The sequence below is a fragment of the Pteronotus mesoamericanus genome, unplaced genomic scaffold (assembly GCF_021234165.1).
Source record: "Pteronotus mesoamericanus isolate MK-2021 breed Mesoamerican mustached bat unplaced genomic scaffold, CSHL_Meso_final contig_68, whole genome shotgun sequence".
NCBI lineage: Eukaryota > Metazoa > Chordata > Mammalia > Chiroptera > Mormoopidae > Pteronotus > Pteronotus mesoamericanus.
Genome location: NW_026555234.1, coordinates 6,471,948 through 6,498,479, shown reverse-complemented (window position 1 = coordinate 6,498,479; position 26,532 = coordinate 6,471,948). Strand labels below are relative to the sequence as shown.

General features: G+C 44.8%; 1 protein-coding gene across 1 annotated transcript in view; it reads left to right on the top strand.

Moving 5' to 3' along the window:
* Positions 1-687: 687 nt before the first annotated feature.
* BOD1L1 (biorientation of chromosomes in cell division 1 like 1) overlaps positions 688-26,532 on the top strand; it is a 49,630-nt gene continuing 23,785 nt past the window's right edge. The window contains exons 1-10 of the mRNA XM_054581943.1: positions 688-1,058; positions 6,725-6,849; positions 10,826-11,016; positions 11,507-12,118; positions 12,714-12,863; positions 14,798-14,964; positions 16,060-16,171; positions 17,174-17,312; positions 18,308-18,380; positions 19,546-25,561. Coding sequence (XP_054437918.1) covers positions 822-1,058; positions 6,725-6,849; positions 10,826-11,016; positions 11,507-12,118; positions 12,714-12,863; positions 14,798-14,964; positions 16,060-16,171; positions 17,174-17,312; positions 18,308-18,380; positions 19,546-25,561 — 7,822 coding nt within the window. The 5' untranslated portion in view covers positions 688-821. The remainder of the gene's footprint in view (positions 1,059-6,724; positions 6,850-10,825; positions 11,017-11,506; positions 12,119-12,713; positions 12,864-14,797; positions 14,965-16,059; positions 16,172-17,173; positions 17,313-18,307; positions 18,381-19,545; positions 25,562-26,532) is intronic.

The following is a 26,532-nucleotide window of genomic DNA, read 5'->3' as shown; positions in this document are numbered from 1 at the left end:
GTTGTGGTGGGACCTAGTGCAGTGTTGCTGCAGACTGAATGAGTTAAGGCAATAAAAGCTCTTGACGCCAAACCTGGTACACAGCGCATGCTATGCAAGCGTGACCTGCTCTGATTATAGGAATCAAAAGCAAAACCCTTAAAACAGCCTGTGGGTTCGTCTTCACAGGCAGGAAAACGGTGCTGGAGGGATCGGTCCTAGCTGGCTGGTACATAGGAAGTAACAAAGGATGGGCCCAAGGAAAAAGGGGATAAGGCGGGGACGAGGTAGGAGGCCCCAAGAGCTACCTGTTTGCAGGAAAACTGGGCTGGATCATGAGAACAAGGGTTCGGTTAGAGTTTAGAATAAGTAGTGCCACGTACGGTTCGCACTATAAACATGGATCTCGACTGCTCCGTTAAACAGGAGCCAAAGCGTCAGGCCTCAATGCCACCGGACCAGCGTTTCCCTTCCCAGCGTGGGCTCGCTCCGAGAAACCGCCCAGTGAACTCCAGCCCCTGCCCCCCGCCCGGACCTCGCAGACCGCTCCGCCTTCCCGCCGCCGCCTCGGACACAGCCCACCCTGCGCGTGCGCCTGCGCAGATCGCGGCCGGAACTGGCCCCTCGCGGCTTCCGTCTTCAGACCTCCGTTGCTATTGTCACCGCCTTTTCCTCCTTTTCCCCCGGTTCCCTTTCACTTCCGGGGTTGCTCGGGATCCGCTGGTTCCGTAACAACATCCCGTTGGCCTCCCTCAGGTGGCGGGACCGGTGCAGCCGCCGCCTCCCAGGAGCGCCCGCTCGCCTGCTCGCCCGGGCTCTCCTTCTCTCCGGCCCAGGCCGTCATGGCCACCAACCCGCAGCCGCAGCCGCCTCCTCCCGCGCCGCCGCCTCCCCCGCCGCAGCCGCAGCCCCCACCGCCACCGCCGGGCCCCGGGGCTGGCCCGGGCGCGGGCGGGACGGGCGGCGCGGGGGCCGGCGCGGGGGATCCGCAACTCGTGGCCATGATCGTGAACCACCTCAAGAGCCAGGGGCTCTTCGACCAGTTCCGGAGGGACTGCCTGGCCGACGTGGACACTAAGGTTCGGGGCGCACGGGTGTCAGGGGAGGACCCCCAGGGCCGCCTTCTCGGGCAGTCTCCCGCGTTTGTGGAAGGGCTGCGCCTCTGCTTCCCCAGCCGGGGCCCCTATGAGCGCCGCTCCCCGAGTTCCTGTGCAACCGCTTCCTCCTCGAGCTGCAGCTCAGTGCCGGGCACTGTGCACGGCGCGGTGCATTCATTCATTTGCCTGCGGGTTCCTCGGTTCCGCCGACTGGTGGGTGCTGAGCCCCTACTATGCTGCTTAGACGCTGAGAATATCCCCGTGAGCAAGACTCCGTCATTGTTCTTGTGCAGATGCGTTTGGAAACACTAACCTGTGCTTTCGTCTTTGGTTAATTTTTTTTTTCGCGGTTTACTTTGTATCCGTGCTCTTCAAGATTTCTGGGCGGGAAGGATCATATCCTTGTTCTTTGGAGAAGTTAAGTGATAATCTAAATCGAGTTATTTGTAGTGTGCATTTCTGGATGAGGGTTGGGGGGTGCAAAGGTAAGAAAGTAGAGCTGGAGAGCGAAAATATGGGTTGAAGAGATCGGAATTTAAGTGTTTACCAGTGACTGATTTCCGTAGCTTGGGCCAAGTCACTTCTCCAAAGTGAGAGTGGTGTTTGAGGTGGAGGGGTGGGGGTGGGGACCGTGGGGGACAACCTGGCGGTTAAATGGAGGAAAGATGGAGGGCAGGTGACAGCAGTTAATAAAGTGGAAGAGGGTCAGGAAACAAAAGTTCAGTTCGGGAGAGTAAGGTGGAGAGGGCAAAGGTCTGCAAAAGGGTCTTTGTCCAAAAAGCTGGGGGATGCAAAGGGGCTTAATACCAAGTGTTGGAATGAAGGAACCAGGTAGTCTCACCTGGTTCGGCAGAGTGAGCAGAGGGCACCAAGGAGCAGCAATCTTGGTGAGATGGTTGGAAAACCAATCGAGTCTGGAACTCTGGGAGCGAGTAAGGCAGGAAGCCTCAGTTGGGAATGATGAGAAAATTGTTGCTTTGTTTTGTTTTGTTTTGTTTTTTGGTTGGTTTGGTTTGGGGCTGTGTGGGGGCTGGCGGAGGGGTTGTTTGGTTGGTTTTGGCTTAGATCTGGTTGGGTCCAGGGGATAGTTTGATGGGGTGAGGGTTTTCTCATGTTCAGCTGTTCTGAGGAACCTCATTTCTTTGAGGAGGGAGTGTCCGTGGTGTCCAGCAATTCTTCCCTGCGACGTTGGGTTCAGCGGCCTTTGGGGTGAACTGCGTGCAATTCTGTGTCCTCTGGGAAAACCTTGGTGAAAATCTAGGAACATCTTTCCTTGTGAGAACTCTGGACCACCATGACCATGTGGACCGGAGTACAATGTGCTTTTTCAGGGCATTGGAGTTTTTGCACCACAGAGAATTCAATTTACTTGGGATGTTTATCTCTGCAGGAAGTATACAATTTTCTCCCTTTGTTTTAGGGAATATGCAGGGCCACCTTTTTGAAAATAAGGTGTTGCCTTCCCTTTTCTTTTTTTTTAAATGGGAGAAGATTAGAGAGATATGGCCAGATAAATGTTACCCAGATAAAGCTGGTTATTTGTATCCTGCAAGTAGAAAGTTCACTTGGTTTTCCTCAGAAACCTACAGAGCTGTCCTTTTGTATGCAAATTGAAGATTTAAATATGCTGATTGGGGTACCATATATAATGTTCAGCTTTTTCTTCCCTCCATTCCCCACTAAATGTTATTGCTCTGTCTGATAGTTCTTCCAGATCCTCTTGAAGTGAAGCCTTAAAACCCTTCTTGGGGAAAAGGAGAGAAGCGCAGTTTCTTAGGCTAGTGAAATCTAGGACCTTCTCCCAAGAAAAATGCACATAAACATATTAAAATGCTATTGTTACAGTTCAGAAATGGTTCAGTTGGCAATTTCTTGTGGCTGAACCTAATGTGTCAATTTCAGAGAGTGTTCAAGGACCATAGAATGAGGTCCCCTATTTTAATGTTTGATGGTAGAAAAGAATAGAACTGAAGTGAGATCCACTCCCAACAGAGTATGATCTTGTGTTCTGCCTCTGTCTCTCAAAAATACTAAGTTTGAAAGTCTCAGAAAACATACAAAGCCAAAATTTTCTTTTATATGAGCTTAACATTCCTATCAATATGGCGAGTGGGCCAAAGTAGAAATAGGACTCCATGTTCATGCAAAGGAGCATCACTTTAATGGAATCCTGGGTTTCATCTGTTGAGAACACCTTAGAATTTAGACCATTTCTGGTGTGATGCTTTTGATAATTGAACCCTGAAGACTGACTTTGCCAAACCTGTACTGTATGGTATATAGGGCTATAGCAGTAACTGGATTGTCAGTCACCTGCATAGTTAAGAATCAAGACATTTGACACCTACCAGATGCTCTCCAAGAGCAACACTATCATCTAGCCTGATGTATTGAAAGCAAGACGAGAAGTTCAAAGTCCGCCGCCATTCCAGGAGACCATAGGACCCCTCAAACTGTCCCGGGGTCATTGCTGGTCCAGCCAGGAGAGAGATCTGAGGATAGCAGCCCTCCCACCCAAAGCACTGGAACCCTGGGCAGCCCCAGGATCCAACTAACACTGAGGCTCCTCTGCTCCAGACCTCTGGAGCAGAGGGTCTGTGGAGTAAACTAAGAGGTTTCAAAGCTATTCTGACCCCTTTGCACTGACTGGCAACTGGAGAGCGCAAGGAGGGAATGCTGAGTGGTCCACCCTCCTTCCCCAGACAGGGAGCTTACCAAACAAGTAAATAAGACACCTCTCTCCCAAGTAGTAAAGGCTAATTTTTGGATACATTCTCAGATGTAAATGACTCCTCACTGTAACTGTTGTCTACTTTTTTCTTCTTAGATTTGAAAGGAATATCAAAGACAACAGTGTATCAATTTATTTACCCAACAAATATTCACAATGGACTAGGCACTGTTTTAGATACCAGGGACACAGCAGTAAACAAAAAGTCCCTGCGGTTGTGGTACTCAGTCCCAGCAGAGAAAAAGAGACAATAAATAATGTGTGATAGAGCCTGTGGAAGAATTAAAGCAGGATGAGGCTGGAAAGGGCTCATTTGTTTTGAGGAAATTCTGGGAAGATTGCAAGTAAGATCATTTGAGCCATCACTGAAGGAGGTGATGGAGCCCCCGGGCTGAGTGCCACTCAGACAGTACAGAAGGCCTCAGGCAAGAGCCTCAGGGGAGAAAGTGATGGCAGGAGCGCCCTCTGCCTCCGCAGCTCTGCCTGGCCTTGGAGGCCGTTGGAAGAGTTTGCCTGTCCCAACGCTGAGAAGCCACTGGCAGGGGTTGTGCATGAGAAGAACATGCCCTAACTTCCATGTTAGATGTGTTGGCCTTGTGTAACTATTAATAGTGTCCCCTTCACACTCAGTCATGATCTGGTTTTGACAATAAATTATATGGTTGCCCTAATTTTAAAAGATTTGCAGTAGATGCTGTGTAGAAAGTAGACTTCAGGTGGGTAGAGGTCGACGTGGGAAGATGCATTGCTGCAATCTGGACGGATGAGAAGGCCGCGGGAAGTGGCCAGGTCCTGGATGTACTGTGACGCCAGTGCTGACAGAATTCGCTAATGGCTTGGGTTTGCGGTGGAAGGGAAGGGGAGCAGTCGACAAAGACTCCCAGGACTTTTGACCAGAACATTGGAAGAGGAGGAGGAGACAAAGAAAAATTCCCCGAAGAATAATGGAATCCTTATGTCTTGAGTCACCAGGCTTTTTGCTGAAAGGAGAACTGGAAACAAAGAAAATCACCTGTTGTGGTTCAGATTTGAGCTTGTTACGGGTGACTAGAGTGCCGGATGCACTGTGATGTCTTTAGCCTCATATTTCTGAGATTCGGGGGTAGTGGCAAGAGGAATTATGGTTTACAGTTTTGCTGGAAATCACCAAGAGACAGGATTCGTTGTTTAGTTCACATTGACTTTGGATAAATGGAGAGGAACATGAGATATGATCATGAAGCTGTTTCTTGTAGCATTGGTAATAGGAATTAGCAAAAGTCCGAAAGCTGGAAGGGATACGAGGGCATCACCAAGGGATGAAACCTACATCCCTTCCAGAGATGGTTTCCCAGTCATCTCATCTAACAACCACACTTTAACTGCTTATCTGCCAGGCAGTGTGATAAGCTTCCTGAAAACAAAGTTCAGGGGAGCGGAAGGAGCAGGCTCACACTTCATGGGGGAGGTGAACTTCTCCCCTTCCCAAAACACAGTGCAGTGCAAGAACTGCTGAGATGGTGGCATGTAGAGAAGATGGGAAGGCCGCGGAGGAGGGCGGCAGGAGCCTGCCCTTGGGTGTCAGGATGACTGTACAGATTAGGGTGAGCTCTGCAGGTTGAAGAGCTTGCGAGATGGACAGGTAGGGAGAACAGTAGGCGCAGAAGATCAAAGGCGTGAGAACTTACTGCTGGAGGGTAAGGGAGCAAATGGCAGAAGATAAGGCTGTACAGTTTTGTTTAGAATCATTTGGAGACACTCAAATCCATCTACATTAAAAGCCACTTAAAAGACGGATATGAAGAAAGTGAGTGGTGGGAGACAACTGGGAACAAAGTGTGCAGTCCTGCTTGAGTGGCCAGACATTCCTTCCACACAGTGGTCTTTTAAGAAGAGATGACAAAATATGTGTTCCCTGTCCTGCTTCCCTTACATTGGGAGTTTTCAGTCTCAGCAGTGTTAACATTTTGAGCTGGGTGGTTTTTTGTGGTGGGTGGTTCCCCTGTGCGTTGTAGGAACTTCAGCAGCATCCCTGCCCTCTACCTGCTAGATGCCAGTAGCGGCCCGCCCCCTTTGCCTCCAGACAGTGCCAAATGTCCTCTGGGGTGAGAGTGGGGGGTAGTCCGGTTGAGAGCCACTGCGTGACATCAAATGTAATGCCTACTTCCAGTGGCTGTCTCTCCATGGCTTCTTGAGGATTCCTGCCTTTCAGTCCATTTCTGCCACCCCAGTGGGGACCTTCATCACTCTTGCATACCTTGCTCGGTATATTTTGTGTCTCGTTACGCTTTCACTGTAAGAAGCTTGGTCATAGGAAAGCTCAGCTATCGCACACGTCACTCTGCTCAGGTGTGCAGTGGCTTACCGTTCTCTACCCCGTATTCCAAACTTCTGCAGGCACCCAGATCCAGCCCCCGGCCCTGTGATTTGTCTCCAGTCTCACTTCTCTGCTTTTTTGTATTCTCTTTTCCAACCAAATTGTACTTAACACTTGCGGGGGTTGGGGGTACAAATGCTCCCAACCCCACATCGTCTCGTCCACTTGCTGTTTGCTTATATTGTTGGCCGGGCTGCCTGGTGGCCTGGCCTTCACATTTCCAGCTGCATTGTGAAACCTCAAAGGTGCAGCTCACATGCCACAATCGCACTGAAAACCTGCTTCTCTTCTCTCTTTCTTTGCTCCAAATCATCACAGTAACATTTACTGGCTTCTTACTTCTTTTCCCTTCCTTGTCTACAAATAAGAGGTATGCTTTTCTTCTTTGTACTCCTCCTGTCTTCAAACATAAGCTATAAAACTTTGTTACCATGTTGATGCTCTAATCTAAGAAATGTCGATACTGTTAAAGAAACCTGAATCCTGAGACTGTCAGTATTGTTTGTATAATATTGGAGATTTTCAACATCTGTTTTTTGGTGTGTTTTTTTTCCTTTCTAGCCTGCTTATCAGAATCTCAGACAACGCGTTGACAACTTTGTTGCGAACCACTTAGCAACTCATACATGGAGTCCCCACCTCAATAAGAACCAGCTAAGAAACAACATTAGACAACAAGTACTCAAGTAAGTCTCAGAATTGCATAGTTCCTAGGCAGGCTCAAAATGTCACAGCCTGATTTGCCTAAAAACAAAGACGTTATGCAGAAGTTTGTTCACCTCATGCTAATTTTGTGAAGTTTGGCTCCTTCATATTGAGATGCAGTGTGATTTTTCTATAAAGACTTTAATCACTTCACATTTCTCCAATAAATTTTAGCAGTCCAACTTTTCTGTGGCGTTTTGGAACTTTTGAAGGACGGGAAGGACAATGTGTTGGGTTTTTTTTTTAATCCTAGATCTAATACTAATAGATTGTAAGTGCCAGAATATCCTATACAATTTACATTCACAGTCATTTTTTTGGTCCTAAAAGAGAAGGCTTTATAATTATTTTGCAAATAAAGACATCATAGACCACAGAAATTAAAATATTTTTCCTGACTTTTGAGGCCGTGTCTTCTATCTGTAGTGCAGCCTGCCAGTTTTGTCTCTTGCATTTTATTGTGATTTTAACTCTGCATTTTAGTGATGATATTAAAGAAAAAAAAAGTACAAATGTACTTTTTTTTGGATGAACATAAGATAAAGAGAATGAGAAGAGCTGGAATGTTTATAGGAACTAAAAAATCATATTTATGCCCAAAAAGAAGATTTACAATATTATTACAATATTACCTTGTCCTAATATAGAAATATTTGCCAAGACAAGAAGACTCAAACCTTCTGTCCCTTCTTCTGCCCTCAAAAAAGATGGCTAAGTTGTCTGAGGAGCACCTACTCTTCCTGCCTTGACAAATATTTATATTCAAGCGCACTGTTTAGAATGAAATCTTGCTATAAAACAGTTAAACAAACGTGTCTTGTACCTGCCACCTCTTAATTGCCTCGTGTCCTGTGGGAACCTTGCAAGCCTGCCTGGCCTGCCATTCCACAGAGAGCCCCGGCCCACAGGAAGCCCCACAGCGCAGCTCCTACTCCGATTCAAAGACCTATTTAGCCACAGGTGATACTAGAAACCAGGAGCCCGGGCCCCAGACTGTCTCCTTGTGAAGAAGAGAAGAGGGATATTTAACAATGACTTTGTTGTCTGCATTTTAAACGATGTCTGAGGAACCTGTATAGAGTCCAGGTGAGATCAAAAGATGCCTTCAGAAGGCTGCATGATAATACCTGTAGGGAAAAGTCAAAGCCTTTCCTGAAAAAGAAGAGGCCGAAGGGGTCTGTTGGGTTGACAGGCCTAGAAATTTACTCACTCCCAGGCATTTAGGAGAAACCATAACCAAACTGGGGGGCAGGGGCCGGGGGAGGCAAACTGTCAACCTGTGCACTTGTGCTTTCCCTGGACTGTGTACGTGGTCGCCTCCCTTTCACAAATGATGACATTGCTTTAAAAGCACATTTGCATTCTTTTTCTTTGAGTTGAAAGACTAAATGAAAGGCCAGTTTCCTGTAGTTGCATTTCCTCCTCAGCACACAAAACCTGTAAAGTAGGGAAGCAGCCATTTATTCTGTTCTTTTACAGAAACTAAACTCAGTGGTTTAGATTCTCAGCCTTACCTGTGTAAGACCAAGCAAGGAGGCACTGTTCACACAGAGTCGGTGCCTGGGGAGGGGTCGCGGCCCGCTCAGTGCAGGGTCCCGTGACTGTCTGGGAGCAGCCCTGGAGCCCTCGGCCTGTGGGTGAGGGTGGCGGGAGGCTGTTTTCTTGCGCAGAAGCCAGTCAGTGCTCTTCCTGGGACGTGTGTCCGTTTTCTTCTGGCTGTGTTACTTATTTTTAATGAACTATCGTCTTACTTAAATTCTATTAATACAGTTTTCTCTTACATTTTAAAGCTACCTTAAAGAGACTATTTGGTTGTGTTGAACAAATGGTATAGGGATATACTGGCCCTGATAAATGTCAAACAGTTTTTAATACATGTACTTTGAGAAACAGTTGAATCTGTTCTATTGAGCCTTCTACAGTTGTCGTTTTTGTAGAGCAAAAACAATCTAATACCAGCAATTCCGGATGGTTCAGCTTAATAGCTAATCTGCAGGCTCAATATGGAGGAAATCTTATTTTATTTATGTCTTCATTTGTACAACAAAACCTAAAAATGCTGAATAGCTCAGAAACAATTGTCTTTACAGTACTTAAAAGGAAGACAAGGAATTGGTTTTAACCAGAACAGCACCAGCTGCTGGCATTTTGGCCTTGTCCCTGAGCTGAGAGTGGCTCCCCTCTGCCGGGCGCCCGCTGAGGGCAGTGCGGCCGTCGGTGCCAGCCCCTGGTTCTGTCACGGCAGCGCTGACCCCTGTGAGAGGAGCCTGGGGTGGGAGACAGGCCAAAGTGTAGCCAGACACTTTGTAGTCCAAAGTGTAGACAGACTGAAGGAGTCACTTTGGATGGATGTGTTTTATTTTTTATTGTATGCCTTTATACTTGTGCCTAAAAACATTTTTCAGATTGCTTGTCCTTGTTTCTCTTTCACCTGCTACATTTAAAGACACCTCTAAGATGTAGCAATGTTTGCAGGATTTGCATTTTTGTTTTTAATCTTAGAACTTTAAAAAGCAGGTTACCTACTTCGTGAAGAACCGAATCATTTTTCTCTATGGCCCACATAAGTAGCATTAGAGTATAACAAGCCTGCAAGGTGCCTCAGGAAATGGAAGTCAGATTCACCCTCCACTGCAGACAGAGCTGCACTCAGAAATAGCATCTAAGTTATAAGGAGGGACACCGCACCCCCTCTGCAGAGAGAGCCTGAGCCCTGGAAGCTGGGCGGGACCAGCACCCGTTCCTCCAGCACGACCCAGCCAACTTCTCAAGCCCTTTTTTAGGAAGAAGCGAGGTTTAAGCGTGTTTCTTAAAATAAATTCACGTCTTCTTATCTTACTTACACACCCTTGTGATTTTCTGCGCATTTGGGATTTTGTTGCCGTTTGCTCACCCATCTCCTGTTTGTGACATTTCTATAAGTTCTTCTCTTTTGTGGAAATCAAGCCTTAGCCCAGATGTTTCCTCCTTTGTGAAGCGTTCCTCGTATTCTCAGATATCTCACCATTCCTTATTCCACCCCTTTCCTGCAGTACAAGGGTGTCCTAGTGCCTGTCACCTCCTGTTTTAGTTGTTTGTGTCTTATCTCCTCACTAGAGCAGGGGCCAGGTCTGATTAATGGCAGCCCAGTGGCCAGCATGGTGCCTGTTCATATAGAAGGTACTCGTGACATAATTGTTGAATGAATAAATCATCTAATTTTTTTTTATAGCAAGAAGTTAATAAAAAGAAAGTCAGAAATCTTGTTTTATTTTTGTTCTAAAGTTGTCCTCTTTTTGTTAAAATTAATTCTTTAAATTATATTTTTGATAAAATTATATTCTGCAGTTTTCCTGGAGACTCTAATACTTATAAAAGGCTTACACTTTCCTGTTTAAAAATAGAGGTGCAGAACCCATTGATTTATTGTATACCCAGAGCTTGGCTTTAATGCTCATTTATTTCTCTGTGCTACGGGCAGGATCTGGAAAAGAGCATCATCTGTAAACCTGGGTTCTAGGCAGTGGACTTGTTTAGTTCTGAGGATAGGTTTGTTTTGTTTTGTTTTTTAAGAATTTATTTACTTAGTTTTAGAAAGAGGGGAAGGCAGGGAGAGCAGCATGGATCAGTTGCCTCTCCTCCACATGCCGCACAGCCCCTACACTGGGGGCTGAGCCACTCCAGCCAGGGCCTGCGTGTGGTTTTGTTTCTGTTTTACCTGCTTTAGTGGTTCTTTTGATGCAGTGGTGAAAAGTCTAGAGACTCTGTGGTGTGGTATATCTAAATGCCTCTAGTGTGAAATTTACTGTCCATTGCCTATTCTTTCTCTACCCAGATGAATGGGTTGAGAAAATTTAAGGTTGGAGAGATACAGCTTTACATAAAAGTAACTAATGCAAATAATAATGAAATTGTGTGTGTGTGTGTGTGTGTGTGTGTGTGTATTTTAACCTTTCCGTAAATTGTCCTGTGTTTCAGATCAGGAATGTTGGAGTCTGGTATCGACCGCATTATTTCTCAGGTTGTAGATCCAAAGATCAACCACACGTTCAGACCTCAGGTGGAGAAAGCTGTGCACGAGTTTTTGGCCACACTAAACCATAAAGAGGAAGCTGGTGGCAGCACTGCCCCCGAGGAGGAAAAGCCTGACTCTGCCGTCACTACACAAGGTGCTTTGCTTTTGCTCTTGGTCAGTTCCAGTGTTTTTCTTACTGAACTGAGTATCAAGTTGAGGAAATTTGGTTTTTAGAACGTTTCTCTCCATGGTAGTGAAATTGTGTTATATATCACTCAAATTCCTTAACTGGCATAACCTTTTTTTCCCCTTAATACAAAATATTGGACATTTTAATGATGTATTATTGGGAGTGTACATGTTTCAACAGCAAGAATAATTAAAATAACTAGAGAAGATGTCATTTTCCTGGAAACTAGATGGTTCTCAGGTTTGTGTGGTGCCTTTCTAAGATAACTCTCTTAGAAAGTAGAGAATTAGAGTGTGCTGAGCACTAGCACTGGTATAGGAAAGTCTAAAGGTGTGTAAAGGTGTGGCCTCCTCAGCATACGCATCATAAGGATGACAGTGGCGTGTAGCATTGACTCAGCCAAGGAGTTTGCCGCCTGCGTGAATTTATTCTGAAACTTGTCTCTCCCCCAAAGGTGTCCCCGCTCCTGGGCCCAGTGCTAATGTAGCCAATGATGCCATGTCGATCTTAGAAACCATAACTTCTCTTAACCAAGAAGCTACTGCGGCCAGGGCTTCCACAGAAGCCTCAAACGTGAAGACCAGTGAGAGAGTGTCCAAAAAACTCCCGTCGCAGCCAAGCACCGACACCGGCACTGAGAAAGAGAAAGCTTCAGAGGACATGGCTGATAAAGACAAGTCTGCACCCGACTCCGCGGGCGAGGGCCAGGAAACAGCCCCTAAATCTGAGGAAGTTAGTGAGCTCCCTTGTCCAGTTGAAGAAATTAAAAATCATACAAAAGAGAGTAATAGTTCAGTTCTGCCAAATAAAGATGTTCAACAGGAAAACAGTGACCAAAAAAATAAATCAGACAAAGGTGAAAAGAAACCAGACAGCAGTGAAAAAGGCGAAAGAAAGAAGGAAAAGAAGGAAAAGACTGAAAAGAAATTTGATCACTCGAAAAGGGGAGAAGATACACAAAAAGTCAAAGATGAAAAACAAGCAAAGGATAAAGAAGTAGAGTGTACAAAAGCTCCTTCAGAAAAGAACAGTAATAAAGCTAAAACCACTGAAGGAACAAAAGAAGGTAAAGACTTGCAAAAGTCTACAACACTTTAAAGAACAAAAGAGTATCCATTGGGGGATTATCAAATTTGCCTTCAAATTTTAATAAATTTGATTCTTATATTTCAAAAGGCTGAGAACTTATGTCTACTTTGCTAAAGAAATGGGTAATAAACATTTGTGTATTTGTTTTCTATTCTAGTGTACAAATTCACAAAGTAGATGAACAGAAAAGCTCTGTACCTTATAATTTAACTCTTAAAATTTATTGCTATACATTATTTCAAGCAACTTCATTTATCAGCATATATCCTAATCTTTAAAATATTACATAGTAAATAGTTGCTGAAAGTTTGCTTTTGTTTCTGTCATTCACATCATAAATTAATACTTTCATCATTTTTACTGGATGATAGTTTGCCTTTGTATTTTCTGGAAAGAGCTCTACCTTATTTGATATTGGTTGCTAATGAGAGATTTTTATTTCTAAAATTGAAGTTCTTTGAAATATACTTAAAGCAGAAAATCTCAAATGTAATTTGGGAATTGGGTGCTGAGTCTGTTCTTGCAACAGGATGATTTATCTGATTTATCTTCTGTGTTTTATCATCTTGAAGATTGCTCTGTGATTGACTCTGATGTGGATGGACTTACAGACATTACAGTTAGCTCTGTCCATACCAGTGACCTCTCATCTTTTGAAGAAGACACTGAGGAGGAGGTTGTAATGTCTGATAGCATGGAAGAAGGAGAGATTACATCAGATGGTAAAGCATTTTACTTAATAATGCCTCTGTGAAGCTTCCCACCAAGCATTATTTGTATATTCAGATGGCTTTATCGTGAAAGACAGTATGGTATAGTGGCAAGAGCATGGGACTTTGTAGCTGGAAGATTGTTTCTGAGTCCCAGCTCCAAGGTTTTCTGTCTGAACAAGCTTGGTAAGTTACTAAACCTCAACAAGCCTTGGTTCTGCATCTCTTATTACCATTCCCTAGGATTATGATTCAGTTTAGATGAGATAATGTATACGAAAGCGGGGGGAGGTGTGTGTGTTTGGGGGGGGGGAGTGTCAGAGTCCTGTCCACAAGACTCCTTTCACTTCTGACATCAGTTGCGAGCTTGGGTTTCCAAGGCCACCCTCAGGTTTGATAATTTGCTAAAAGGACTCCCAGTGCTCACTACAATCTGTTAAACTCTCAGTTGACGGTTTATGACAGCTGAGAGGCGCCAATTAAAATCAGCCAGGGGAGGAGGTACATAGGCCAGAGTCTGGGCAGGTTGTAGACAGCTTCCCGCCGTGCGGGCGTGGGCAGCACCCCCCCCCCGCCCTGCTGTCTGACAGCGCGCACGGCTTTTGCCACTTAGGGGCGCCCACCCGAGTCTTCATGTCCAGAGTTCCTGCTGGGCCCCCACTGGGGCATCACAGCCGACTGTCCGTGCCACGGGTCTCAGTCTCCTGCCCCTGTGGAGGTCAAGCTGGTACTCCATGACCCAAAGCCCCCACCCGGAATGACGCCCGGTGGCGACTTGTCTCGACACAAGACCCCGAGGCAAACAGAACCCTCTGTCAGGCCTGGCATTCCAGAGGTTTAGAGATGACCTCCCAGAAGCCGAGGGCAAAGACTGGACCTCTCTTTACCATACAGTTCATTTTTCAGTTGGCCCTTTTTAAGTACATACTATATTCCAGGCCCTGTACTAAGTGTTTGCTCTGTTCTTTGTACTCCTCCCTGTAATTCTCACAGCAATGCTGAGAAACAGATCCGGGTGAAGAAACAGTCCCCGAGGGTTGCTGCCTTTGTGGCTAGTGAGCACCAGGGTCTATTTCAAACCCGAGTCTGGGCTTCTAACCAACACCACATGCTGCCTTTTACCACATGATTTAATTCTGTTTATGACTTTTTAAAAAATCAATAAGATTGAGTATTGCTTGCAGTTTCCTATAGATAGCATCTTATGAATTTGATCCTGGCTTCTGGGTAGAATACCTAGAGAGAAAAAGTAGCAGCTTTTAGTACTACAGATCTATTTCTAGTGTAAATGAAAATCTAATTCTAGATGCTTTTTGGGGTCTTTTCAAGTGTAACTGGGCAAGGCTGGAGTTTATATGTATGGAATCCAAAAGGTAAAAAGGTCGCTATTATTTTGAGAGTACCAACTGGTAGGAAATGAAAACCTTGTTTCAGTTTTTTTTGCTGTGTCATGAGGGGAAGCTGATCTGCCTCCCTAAGGTGGAGAGGTTTAAGCATTAGCTTGGTGTGGGGCCAGTTATTGATTGTTGCATCTTCCACAAATGAGAGATACATGGGTGGTTGTTCAAATCTCTGGTTTACTTTAAGGTACTGCTTCAAGTACATTGGTTCAATTTAATGGGTAAAGTGGTTAGGTCAAGTCCACTAACATAACAAATGAGAATTAACTCTTTGCAAAGAAAACATAAATAACTACAAGGTTTAATTTTTTCTTTATCATCTTTATGCGTAAGAAGCTGATTGTTAAGAAATAAATTAAGATATGGATTCTGGGCTTTGAAAATGTCTAGACTTCTGCATCTTCACATAGTGATATTTCCTATTTGACCTACAAATACACTTGAGCTACATTGATACTGCTTTTGCTGCTTGATGTTGATCAAGCATAATGTTGACTTTATTACTAATTCACAGGGACATTCTTCTTTCTTTTGACTTTCTTCCAGATGAAGAGAAGAACAAACAAAATAAAACAAAAACTCAAACCTGTGATGCCAGTGAAGGAAAAGCAAAAAGCGGACGGCATGCATATGTTCACAAACCGTACCTTTACTCAAAGTATTACAGTGATTCCGATGACGAACTCACTGTAGAGCAACGGCGGCAGTCCATTGTAAGTCATACTTGATCTGTTACTATATTCACACATTAAATCAGGTTGACAAATTTGTCTAGTTTGAGTGCAGGATATTATTGGTGAGCATATGAAACAGCAACACATAGGTTCTGCCTTCAGGAGCCTTGTCATTTAACTAGGCAAAATAGACATAAACATGTGACAGAGGTGTTCATGTTATCATAATTAATAGTGAAAACTGATAACAACCTGCGTGTTTCAAGTATGGAAATGTTTTAATCAAGTATGAAGCAAGCTTATTGTATAAAGCTATGAACCTAATAGTGAGAGGGAAGTACAGTCCACATACAGATTTGAAAATATTTCTAATTATAAGATGTGTGATTGGGTTAACAACAGCTTTGTAGGAAAAAAAACTGCTTCCTTATTGTATGCACCTATCAGATTTACGATTACTTAAAATTTCAGAAACATTAAAATATGAAAAGTGCATCTCAGAACAAGGAAATATTATTACATAGAAAAATTATTTGAAGGACATAGACTCAATGCTAAAAGTGGCTTAACTCTTGAAAAGTTTGCTTGATCAGGCGTTATGGCTGTGGCGCTTTGAGACAGTGAGTTGTGGCCACAAAGGGGGAGTGGGAATAACCCAATGACTGGATGTTCTGTGGCTTTAAAATTCAACGGCAGACAGTCCCACATCTAAAACCTGGGTCCTGAGAGTACAACCAACAAGCCACATTTGTTTGTAGGACTAGCCTGTCACTTGAATCGCATTTTAACTTTCTCCTTTAAGAGTAATGCAAATATTACGGAAATCTACTTTGCACCCCTGATGCTTGTAGATATTTTCACAGCTATCCTTTTACTTGTGGCATGCAGTTTCATAAACCACCATTTTTCAAAATGATACCTTTCCCATTCTGTAACCTACTGGCATTCTGAAAGAGCAAAGGAAAATGTTCACATCTGTCTCATTTATTCTGGTTGTTTCCAAATTATGTAATATGGGTGCACTTTTGCAGTCTGTTAATTTATAAAAATGTTTGAAGGGGAAACATTTTTTTTTCCAAAATGTTTTGCTTTTGCCTGATAATCACAATAATTGTGAGTATTTTGTGGTTTTAGGCTAAAGAAAAAGAAGAGAGGCTTTTAAGAAGGCAAATTAATAGAGAAAAACTTGAAGAAAAACGAAAACAGAAAGCAGAAAAGACAAAGACATCGAAAGCTAAGAGTCAAGGTATAGGAGATGTTAACTTTAATATTTTAAACCATCTTATATACTCCATTAGTTTCTAGAAATTTATATTATGACATTTGATTATAAAATAAAACAATCTAAATTATATCTCAGTAAAGCTGTTTTATGTATTTTTTTAATCCTCACCTGAGGATATGTTTATTGATTTTTAGAGAAAGAGGAAGAGAAAGAAAGAAAAACATCGATGTGAGAGAGAAACATTGATCAGTTGCCTCTCATAGGCTCCCCAACCAGGGATCGAACCCACATCCTAGGTATGTGCCCTGACCGGGAATCGAACCAGCAACCTCTTGGTATATGAGACGACGCTCCAACCAACTGAGCCACCCGGCCAGGGCAAAGCTGTTATATTTTTCAGAAAGTATCTATTTTCAGGTGTGGAAGGTTTTTCTTTTTAATCTGATGTGTTTGGTCACTTTTTAAAAATTATATTGCTGTGTCTAAATTAAACTTTCTATCAGGTACCAGTTTACAGAACTCACATGTTAGCAATTTATCTTCCAGTGTCTGTGGAATGAATTATTACTGGAAAATGGATTGTTAACAAGTGAGTAATCCAGCTGTGCTGGTAATATTAATGGAATTAATGTGTGCTTTATGTTAGTTAAAATGTCAAATATTTGCAGTATTTCATTAAACAAAACTGAATTTCCTCTGGACACTGATCCTGTGTAATACCCAAATACACACACATGTGCAGGGCGAAGCAAAAATAGCTTTATAGTTGTATTGCACAAAACAGTTTAATCTTGTAGTATTTACTTATTAACACTTGTATTATTTATTACTGTTCTTATTAGCCTGTATAAGCATTTGACATAAAAAGGCAAGTCTGCTTCATCTAAAATATTATTCTTATTCTAGCACAATTTGATATTAAAGCCTTTTTGCATTTTTACAGTAATTAGAAAATCTTAATGAAAAATAAATATTACACTGTTTAGAACTATTGTGAAATAGTTTATTGATTTCCCCCCCCAGGCAAAAATACTGTGGACTTAGAAGAACCATCAACAAAGAATCTGGAACCTAAAGCCCCCAGAATTAAAGAAGTCCTTAAAGAACGGAAAGTTTTAGAGAAAAAAGTAGCCTTAAGCAAAAAAAGAAAAAAAGACTCAAGGTACATGTTTTTCCTGGCAACACCCCCATGGTCACATTCTCCCGGAATGCTTTCAGGAGAGAAGCACTGAAAGTGATTGGTCAAGAGCCAGACCTTGAATGTGTACATTGTTGCATTCTTACTAAAGACCTGAGAATTTCATTCCTTGTATCTTAATTCATTCTGCTAATACCTGTAATATTTCATGTGTTAATCTTAATACTTACTCTTTGAGGGGGGGATCCAGACCTCTGTGGGAAGCTTTGGATTCTCTCCCCAGAGAAATACACGTGCGTAAACAGTGTCCCCGGAGTTTCAGAGGGTGTGTGTGTGGCTGCCTGGGAAGACTCAGGAAGTAGCTCCGCTCTGAACACGCAGTAATCGCCTACTTGCGGTGATGGCGTTCATCTCCCAGGCTTCCCAGGCAGTTCTCTTCACCAGTGTCCCAGGCTTTTCCCCATAAACCAGATGTCTAACCCAAATTCTTTTTTAATGCTGCATTATCATAGTTAGTCCTATAAGAATTAGAAAGCTGAAGAGACAGCGTGGCTACGAAGTCACCATGGGCTACAATTTGCTATGTCACTGAGATGCAATTATGTAAATTTATTATGACTTCAAGACACCTGAATCAACATTTTGCTAAACTGAAATAAGTCAGCTCTCAATTTTTTCATGCTTCATTCCTATTGATCTGAATCAATAAGACTACCCTGTTTACTCAAAAGATAGGAAGACTTTCAAAATGTAATTATAGATCACAAAGTATTCAATTTCAAGCAACAATTCAGGAATTTCCATTTCAAGTATACTTTCCTATTGCTCCAAGGATACTCCATGTCACATTTGGGATTGTGTTCTCTGTTGACTAAGAAAAGGATTTTCAATTGACATATAATGAGACTTCATTTATGGATCACGTGTTTATAGAAAAGAAAAGCTAACTTTTTTTTTAACCTTCCCAAAAATTTCTTATATTTTATTCAAGTTCATGTTTGACTTTTTCACCCATGTAGGAATGTTGAAGAGAGTTCTAAAAAGAAACAGCAAGCTGAAGAAGATTCCAAAGAAACCCTCAAAACCAGTGAGGTGTGTCCATTCTACATGCTCTTTTGTTAGGTAGAGTCTATTTGAACCTTTGGAGTAACACTTAGATATGCAGTTGGATCTTTTCCAAGTTCAATAGAAACCCCTCACAGTCATTATTAACCCCTATCCTATTATGGTCTGAATTCCTCATTTTGGCAAATTGATTCATGTGATTATTTATCTAGATAGTAACTACTTTTCTACTTCACACTCCCTCACCCACGCTGTTTCTTACTTTGGCAATAACGAAATTGTCAAAATTAGGTTGATGAAACCCTTTTTAGTTTTTTCTTTGAGGAATTTAATTTTAAAGTATTTTTTTTAAAGACTTTTCTCTGTCTTGGTCTCTATATTAGTATAAGTATATAAGTCTTTGGGTTACATTGGAAGGAGGTACCATGGTAAGCTGACCCTGGGGCAGAGCGGTCTTTCTGAGAACTTCTGCCCATTGTTTGTATAAGAATAATTACAGCTAGTAGTCAGTGAGTCTTTATGAGAGTATGTTTGGTCAGCATCTACTTATTAACATTAGTAATCTATTCTGTGTCATACTGGCATGTAGAAGGGAAAGTTTAGATGCTGTCGTCTCTTGAGTATCTCCCCTTGCATACACATAAATTTTATATGATGTAGTTACTGTGAATTATTGTATGCATTTGAAACTTCCTAAGTAGATTATCCAACAAGTAACCTAATTTCATGAGGTTTCCCTAAAAACTTCTGGTGTCTAAATTAAAATATTGGAAATCTTTATGTAAATGTAAATTTTTAAATTGTCTTCATCATGCTTTTGGACTGAAAAGAACATTGGAGTATCATTCCTTGATTTTATATTTATTAACGGACTACTGGGCATTTGTGGGCTTTAGCGAGTGAGAGTTAAGTAACTAGTCTCTGTAAAGATTACTGCAATATAGTGGGAAGAGTTGGACTTGGGCTGAGATCATCTAAATTCGTTGCCTGGGTGTCAAGTTATTGAACCATACTGAACTTCAGTTTCCTGGTGCACAATATATAGTTAATAATGCCAACCACAGATTGCTTACAAAGAGTAAGGTATAAAATATGTGCCAGCACTCAACATATTAAATGCACCCAGATGTTAAATTTGAATATAAAAGTTGCCTTTAGAGTTTCTCATATTTTAACCTTTGTTTTCTTACAGCATTGTGAAAAGGAAAAGGTATCTTCTTCAAAGGATTTGAAGCATGTCCATACAAAAAGTGAAGCAAGTAAAACTACTCGGAGACTCTCAGAGTGTTTGCATTCAGTGGATGAAAACAAAAATGAATCCAAACTAGAGAGAGAACATAAAAGGCGGACATCTACCCCTGTTGTGGTGGAAGGGGCACAAGAAGAGACTGATACACGAGATGGAAAAAAGCAAGGGGAACGTTCAGACGTGGGCATAGAAGACAAAGAACCGCAGAAACAGAAAAGCACACTTAAAAATGAAAAACACCTAAAGAAAGATGATTCTGAAACAGCACATGTGAAAAACCTCCCTAAGAAAGAGACGAAATCTTCCAAGGAAAAGCCTGAAAAAGAAAAAACTGTGTCAGAAGACAAGTTGTCTATGAAGCATAAACATAAAGGGGACAGTGTGCATAAAATCAGTGATGAGACTGAGCTTCACTCTTCTGAGAAAGGGTTAAAAGTAGATGAAAGCGTTCAAAAGCAAAGTCAACAGACTAAGCCTTCTTTGGATGATAAAGCCGAACGAAAAAGTAAACATAGGAATGAAAGGAAGTTATCAATTTTAGGCAGAGATGGGAAGCCAGTTTCAGAATATATTATAAAAACAGATGAAAATATTCGTAAAGAAAACAAAAAAGAGAGACACCTGTCGACTGACAAAACTAAGGTAGAGCACAAATCAAGAAGATCAAGTGATTCTAAAATTCAGAAAGATAATCTGAGTTCCAAGCAACATGGAACCACATTACAGAGAAGAAGTGAAAGTTATTCAGAGGATAAGTGTGACACGGACTTGACTAATTTAGACAGTAATTCAAAACCAGAAGAGGTTTTTCACAAGGAGAAGCGGCGAACAAAGAGCTTGTTAGAAGAGAAACTTGTGTCCAGGTCTAAGTCAAAAAGTCAAGGCAAACAGTCAAAAGTTGTTGAAACAGAATTACAAGAGGGTGTCACAAAACAGACAACCACTTCAAAATCAGAAAAGGAGAAGAACTCAGAAGAAAATGACCCAGATAGACAACGAAAGTCGAAAGCTGAAGACAAACCTTCTGAGGAAGCTGGTGTTGAACCTGCATTAGAGAATGTAGCATCCTCAGCCCACGGTGCCCAGAAGGACTCTGGTCACAGAGCTAAGCTGCTGCTAGCAAAGGACAGATGTAAGGGCGAGAAGGATTCAACCTCCTCCAGACTGGAGAGAAAGTTATCAGATGGACACAGAAGCAGAAGCTCAAAGCATAGTAATAAGGACGTGAAAAAGAAGGAAGATAGCAAATCGGATGACAAGGAGAGTAAAGAACTTGATGGTAATCATGAAAAGGCCAGAGGAAATGGTTCAGTCACTGAAAAGAAATTAAGCAGAAGGTCATGTGAAAATCGAAAAGGAAGTGCATCCCAAGAAATGGCCAAAGGAGAAGAGAAATTAGCAGCAAATACTTCGAGCTCTCTCAGTAGTTCCTCCCTTCAAAGACCAAAAAGAGGTAGTGATACCACAAAGATCCCTGAACAAGAGCCAATGGAAACTGATTCTGAACCTGCTGTTGAAAATGTACTGGAAGTATCGAAAACCCATGAAAGCAGCAGTAATAGTTCTCAGCAAGACGCTGACTCTGAAAATGTGATGAAACAAAAAACAGCAGGCACGGTTCTAAAGGATGAAGTAAGAACTTCCACCGTGGATGCAAAAGCAGCTGCTCCAGCCTATAAATCGGGACGTGGAACAGGGGTTGCTGGTAATTCCGAAAAGCACGCTGATCATAAAAGCACCATGACCAAGAAAGTACATATCCAAAGTGCTGCGTCCAGACCAAACCCCAGAGAGAAAACACCCACTCAACAGGGAACTCAGGAATCAAATGCAGACTCTGAAGCCAGTCATCGAATGTTGCCTTGTGCTTCACCAGAAAATGACAGGGCACAAAAGAACTTGAAACACACAAGACCTGCTGAAGAGCATGTGACTCAAGGAGATGCTGTTCTTGAACATTCCACAAACTTAGACCCCTCACCTTCCTTAAGTTCGGTGGCTGTTGTGCCTCAGAAACAATCTCATGATGCAGATGTGATTGCTGTAGTTGACAGAACTGTTTTTGAAGGTGGCACAGGCAGCACCTGCCTGGGGGACCACTCTGACCTCCCTAACCAAAGTTTGACTGTTAGGGAATCCGAAGTCCCTAGGACAAGTCACAGCAAAGAAGATGGTGCAATTTCCACAGCAGATAGGCTGGCAAAAGCAAGCCTAGATAGCAAAAGACACATTCCAGAAGGTTCCCAGGCCACCATAATGCATAGTAAACAAGGGAAAGGAAACGTGCCTCTTGATAGCAAGTTAACAGACACAGCTATGGGAAATGAGAATGTTAACAAAGAATGTGGCTTGGCGGACATGGCCAGGAAAGAAAGTGACTTAAGTAGATATCCCACTTCAGAGCAGACAGGTAGAAATGCGATAGCAAATGGCCAAAAAGATGGCATCTCTGTCGACTGCACCGTAGGCCTGAGTACCAAAAAAGATGCTAAAACTCTTCAACTGGAGCACAGTAGAGGCTCAGATGAAGTAGAAAACGTGTCAGCTGATGTTGAAAGAAGTAACGAAAACAGCGAGGTAGACACCAGTGCTGAAGGTAACCCTGCCCCCTCTGTTTCACACCAAAGGAACAGAGAAACTGAGAACGTGATAGCTGAGTCTGGCAAAGCAGAGAAGATTTCCCTTGCCACTAGTACAGAAGGGAAGGACAAAGGCATTCCCTTGAACTCAGTAAAAGCCGGGGATGCCACAACCACTTCTTCAGAAAGAGGAGAGGGGAAGGTGACGGTGCCTTGCACAAGCATTGAAGCGGACGAAGGCCTCACGGGGGGCTCCGGAAACACGGCTCTCCACGCGGGGGCGGGAGCCAGCGGGTGCACTGTGTTTGCCGCAGCGGAGGAAGGTGGCGGGGTGGTCACGGAGGGCCTGGCGGAGCGTGAAACCTTCCTCACCAGCACCAAGGAGGGAGAAAGTGGGGAGTGTACTCTGGCTGGATCTGAAGAGCGAGCGGCAGGCCCAGTGACTGCGCAGGTGGTCACAATCGAAGAGAGTGTCAATAGTGCTGTGACAGAGGAGAAAGATGACGCTGTGACCAGTGCTGGCTCTGAAGGAAAATGTGATGGTTCTTCCAGTAGAGATTCAGAAAGACTCGGGGGAGCTGTTACTTTCACCAGTGAAGGCGAAAGTGACGGAGCCGTAACAAGTGCTGGGACAGAAATGCGAGAAGGGTCGTTAAGCAGTGAAGAGGCAGACAGGTTCCAGAGAAATGTGACGAGGATGGGCCCCAAAAAAGAAACGGAGGGGACTGTGACGTGTACAGGAGCAGAAAGGGGGAGTGGAAGCTTCGTGGTGTGCCCCGTCACTGGTGCGGGGCCGCAGGAGGAGCGCATGGTGACAGGGGCAGCTGTGGTCCTGGTGGGCAATGACACGCCTCCAGGAACAAACGCCACCCCGGAAGGCGATGGTTCTGGGAATGACGGTACAGAGGGGGAGAGTGCCGTCACCAGCACTGGGATCACGGAGGAAGATGCAGAGGGACCAGCAAGTTGCACAGGCTCAGAAGAGAGCAGCGAAGGCTTTGCCATAAGTTCTGAGTCAGAAGAAACTGGGCAGAGTGCCATGGGCAGCACTGTAGCCAAAGAAGCCACTAATGTACCATTGGTCGCTACCGGTCCCTGTGATGACGAAGGCATTGTCACCAGCACGGGTGCCAAAGAGGAGGATGACGAAGGTGAGGGTGTTGTGACTAGCACTGGAAGAGGAAATGAGGTTGGGCACACCTCAGCCTGCACAGGGATAGAAGAAGAAAGCGAGGAGGTGCCCATTTGTGAGAGTGCAGAGGAAGGAGACGGTCGCATTGGGACGGCAGCCGGGCGCGGGGCAGCAGGGGCCGGAACTGCCACTGGAAACGCACAGGAAAGTAATGTCCACAGTGTGAGTGAGGCAGAGAAGGAGATGAAAGACGCAGAAATCTGCTCCAGTGCCAAAGGGATCGTGGAAAGCAGTGTGACCAGCGCAGCTTCGGGAAAGGGGGGAGTGGTACCAGTGCCTGAAGGTTGCGAGGGGCCCATGACTAGCGCAGCTTCAGGTCAACGCGACAGTCAGCTCGCCAGCAAAGACAAAGTTGAAGGCACCACTACTTCCACTGGCCTTGTGGGGGGCAGTTGTGAGGAACTGGTATCCGGTGCTGTCCCGGAATATGAAGTCCCTCACACGTCCCCAAGTGAGAAAGAAGATGAGGGGGTCATCACCTCCGTGGAAAATGAGGAGTGCGATGGCCTCATGGCCACAACGGCGGTGGACAGTGTTACCAACCAGACTTGCTTCACTGAGGGCCAGAGTCAAGGCACAGGCTTGGTGATTTCCACCAGTACCACACACGATTACACCTCCCAGTTAACCACCATTAGGGACACGGATGGTCATTCCAGTGCTCTGAGAGCTGAAGAAAATGACGAAGGCCCCAGAGGGAACACAGAAGAGTTCGAGGCCCCCATGCCCAGTGCAGTTGCGGGAGAGGAGAGCCAGCTCACGGCGGTGAGAAACGAGGAGAAAGATGAGTGCGCCATGATCTCCACAAGCCTAGGGGAGGAGTGCGAAGTGCCCGTCTCCAGCGCCACGACCACCCTGTGTGCTGGCGGCCAGCAGCCAGTGGTGACAGCTGGAGAAAGAGCCAAGGGCCCCCTCTTGGTCAGCACCGACGACTTCGAGGTGCCAATGCCCAGCGCACCCACAGAAGTGGAAAGTCCTCTTGCCTCGACCAGCAAGGAGGAGAAAGATGAGTGTGCTCTCATTTCCACCAGCATAGCGGAGGAGTGCGAGGCCTCCATTTCCGAGGGAACCGCAGAAAGTGGCCACGGGCAGTCTGGCACAGCCGTGGAGGAGAAGGACGGGAGTGCGGTCATCTCCACGAGCTCGGTGGAGGACTGTGAGGGCCCCGTGTCCAGTGACGTCCCTCGGGAGGAAGCCCATCCCGCGGCCACTCCCGTGGAAGAGATCAGCGACACCACCATGATTTCCACGAGCACCTCTGAAGGACGAGAAGCAGCCATGAGGGGTGCTGTCCCCCAGGATGAAGAGCGGCCCGCCGGGGCGAGGTCGGAGGACTTGAGTGATGCTGCCATCATCTCCACCAGCACCGCCGAGTGTGTGCTGACTGTCATTGGCCTGGACAGGCATGAAGAGAACCCACTGGCTGCGAACAACCCAGACGGAAGGGACGACGTGTCGGCGGCAAAGGTGAGCAAGTGTGAGGTCCCCATGCCCAGCCTAATTGCCGAGGACAGCTGTCAGTGCCCTGGGCCACTCACAGGAGAAAAAGAAGTGAGTACCGGGGAAGGGCATGTCAAGGCGCCGGTCAGTGCGCTCTCTGCAGCGGGTGGCCTGCAGCCTGAAGAGAAGAGTGTGTCCTTGAGCTCAGTTCAGAGCCGGGACAAAAGCCCTGAGGCAGGGCCAGCGAGAGACAGCGCCGCAGCACCTTGTACGGCAGGGAGGGACTTGGAGAGGAGGGCTGGGTCTCCTGAAAACCTGAGAAGGCCAGAGCAGACGTCTCGGCAGACAGCTGAGGGCTCCTCCGTCAGTATTCGCTCTTTGACAGCAGCAGATACTGGTGCTAAACTATCTGATGACACGCCACATGTCAGAGGCACTGGGACAGAGCAGCCCTCTCTTCCTCCTGCCCAGCGGGAGTCTGAGGGCAACTTGAAAACCACCACCACCCAGCAAATTCATGGCCAAGAATTAGAAATCGCTCCTTCCCACACGGTCCCTCCCGCTGCCTGCCATGCTCCTCTGCCAGCAGCGCCGTGTGAACAGGACTTGACCATAAAGAGTGATCACAGTGGCAAATGGACTGGTCAGGCGTCAGCGGAGAAAGCAGGACACGGCACGGTGAAATCCTTCCAGAAGGAAGGGGACCTCGCGGGCACTGTTTCTTCTGAGGAAAATTTGGGTGATATAGGTGAGAATGTCTTTAATTGCAAATCATAGCATTTTACAGAGATAGTTATATAGAAAGTAAATTTACAACCAACCAAAACATGGTTTTGGTTCCAGAATGTTGCAGAATAACTTGCCAAACTTGAAGGTCCAACCTCTCTAAAAAGACACTGGTGCTCAAAGCCCAAGGCCTCAGCCCCGCTTCCCGAGGACGGCGAGGGCAGAGGCAGGAGGCTGCTGCAAGTTACTGCGCCTCCAGGACCTTCGGGTTCTTGGCAATCCAAACAGCCCTGGGAAATGCGTAATTTTTTTTTTTTATCACTCCTAATTTACAAATAAGCAGATAGGTTCACAGAGTTTAAGTAACTTGCATGGTACTTCGGTGCCTTTTAAAAAACATTACTTCTGTTATATAAAATAGGGATAATAGCACAAAAATAAGCATCATTTCTATTCTCATCTGACACAGATTTGCAGTGTCAGTTCAATCCAACTGGTTACTTTAATCAAGGGAGCACTTTTTAAAAAAAAGTTTAGTGTTCAGGTAAAAGGATGTAGTTTCTGCTTTAGAATTTGTTTAAGAGAGAAGTGACCTGTGTTCTTTCCTGACAGATTTCAGGGAATGATGACCTTATTAGAAATGGTTGGTAAGTTTCAGAACATAGGCTCTGAGCACAGCCATTCGGTATACCCTCCAACTTGGGACACTTTATTACCAACTCCTACGGTGCTAGGCTCTGGGGATGCAAAGGTAAATTGTTAAGATGGGAAGACAGCTGTGAATGCAGCCATGTACTGCAGGGAGGCCGTGGCACTCATGGCACAGGTGCGTAGAACCGGGGGAAGCGCAGGATGCTCTGCGAACGCAAAGGGACCTGGGCTGGACTTGAGGCGCTCAGGGACGTTGACTCCTTCCCCGCCCTGGCTGTGTTGGTCGCAGCACCCTGGACTCCCAAGCTGGGACAGACTCAGGTGTCATCTCATGCACCCTCA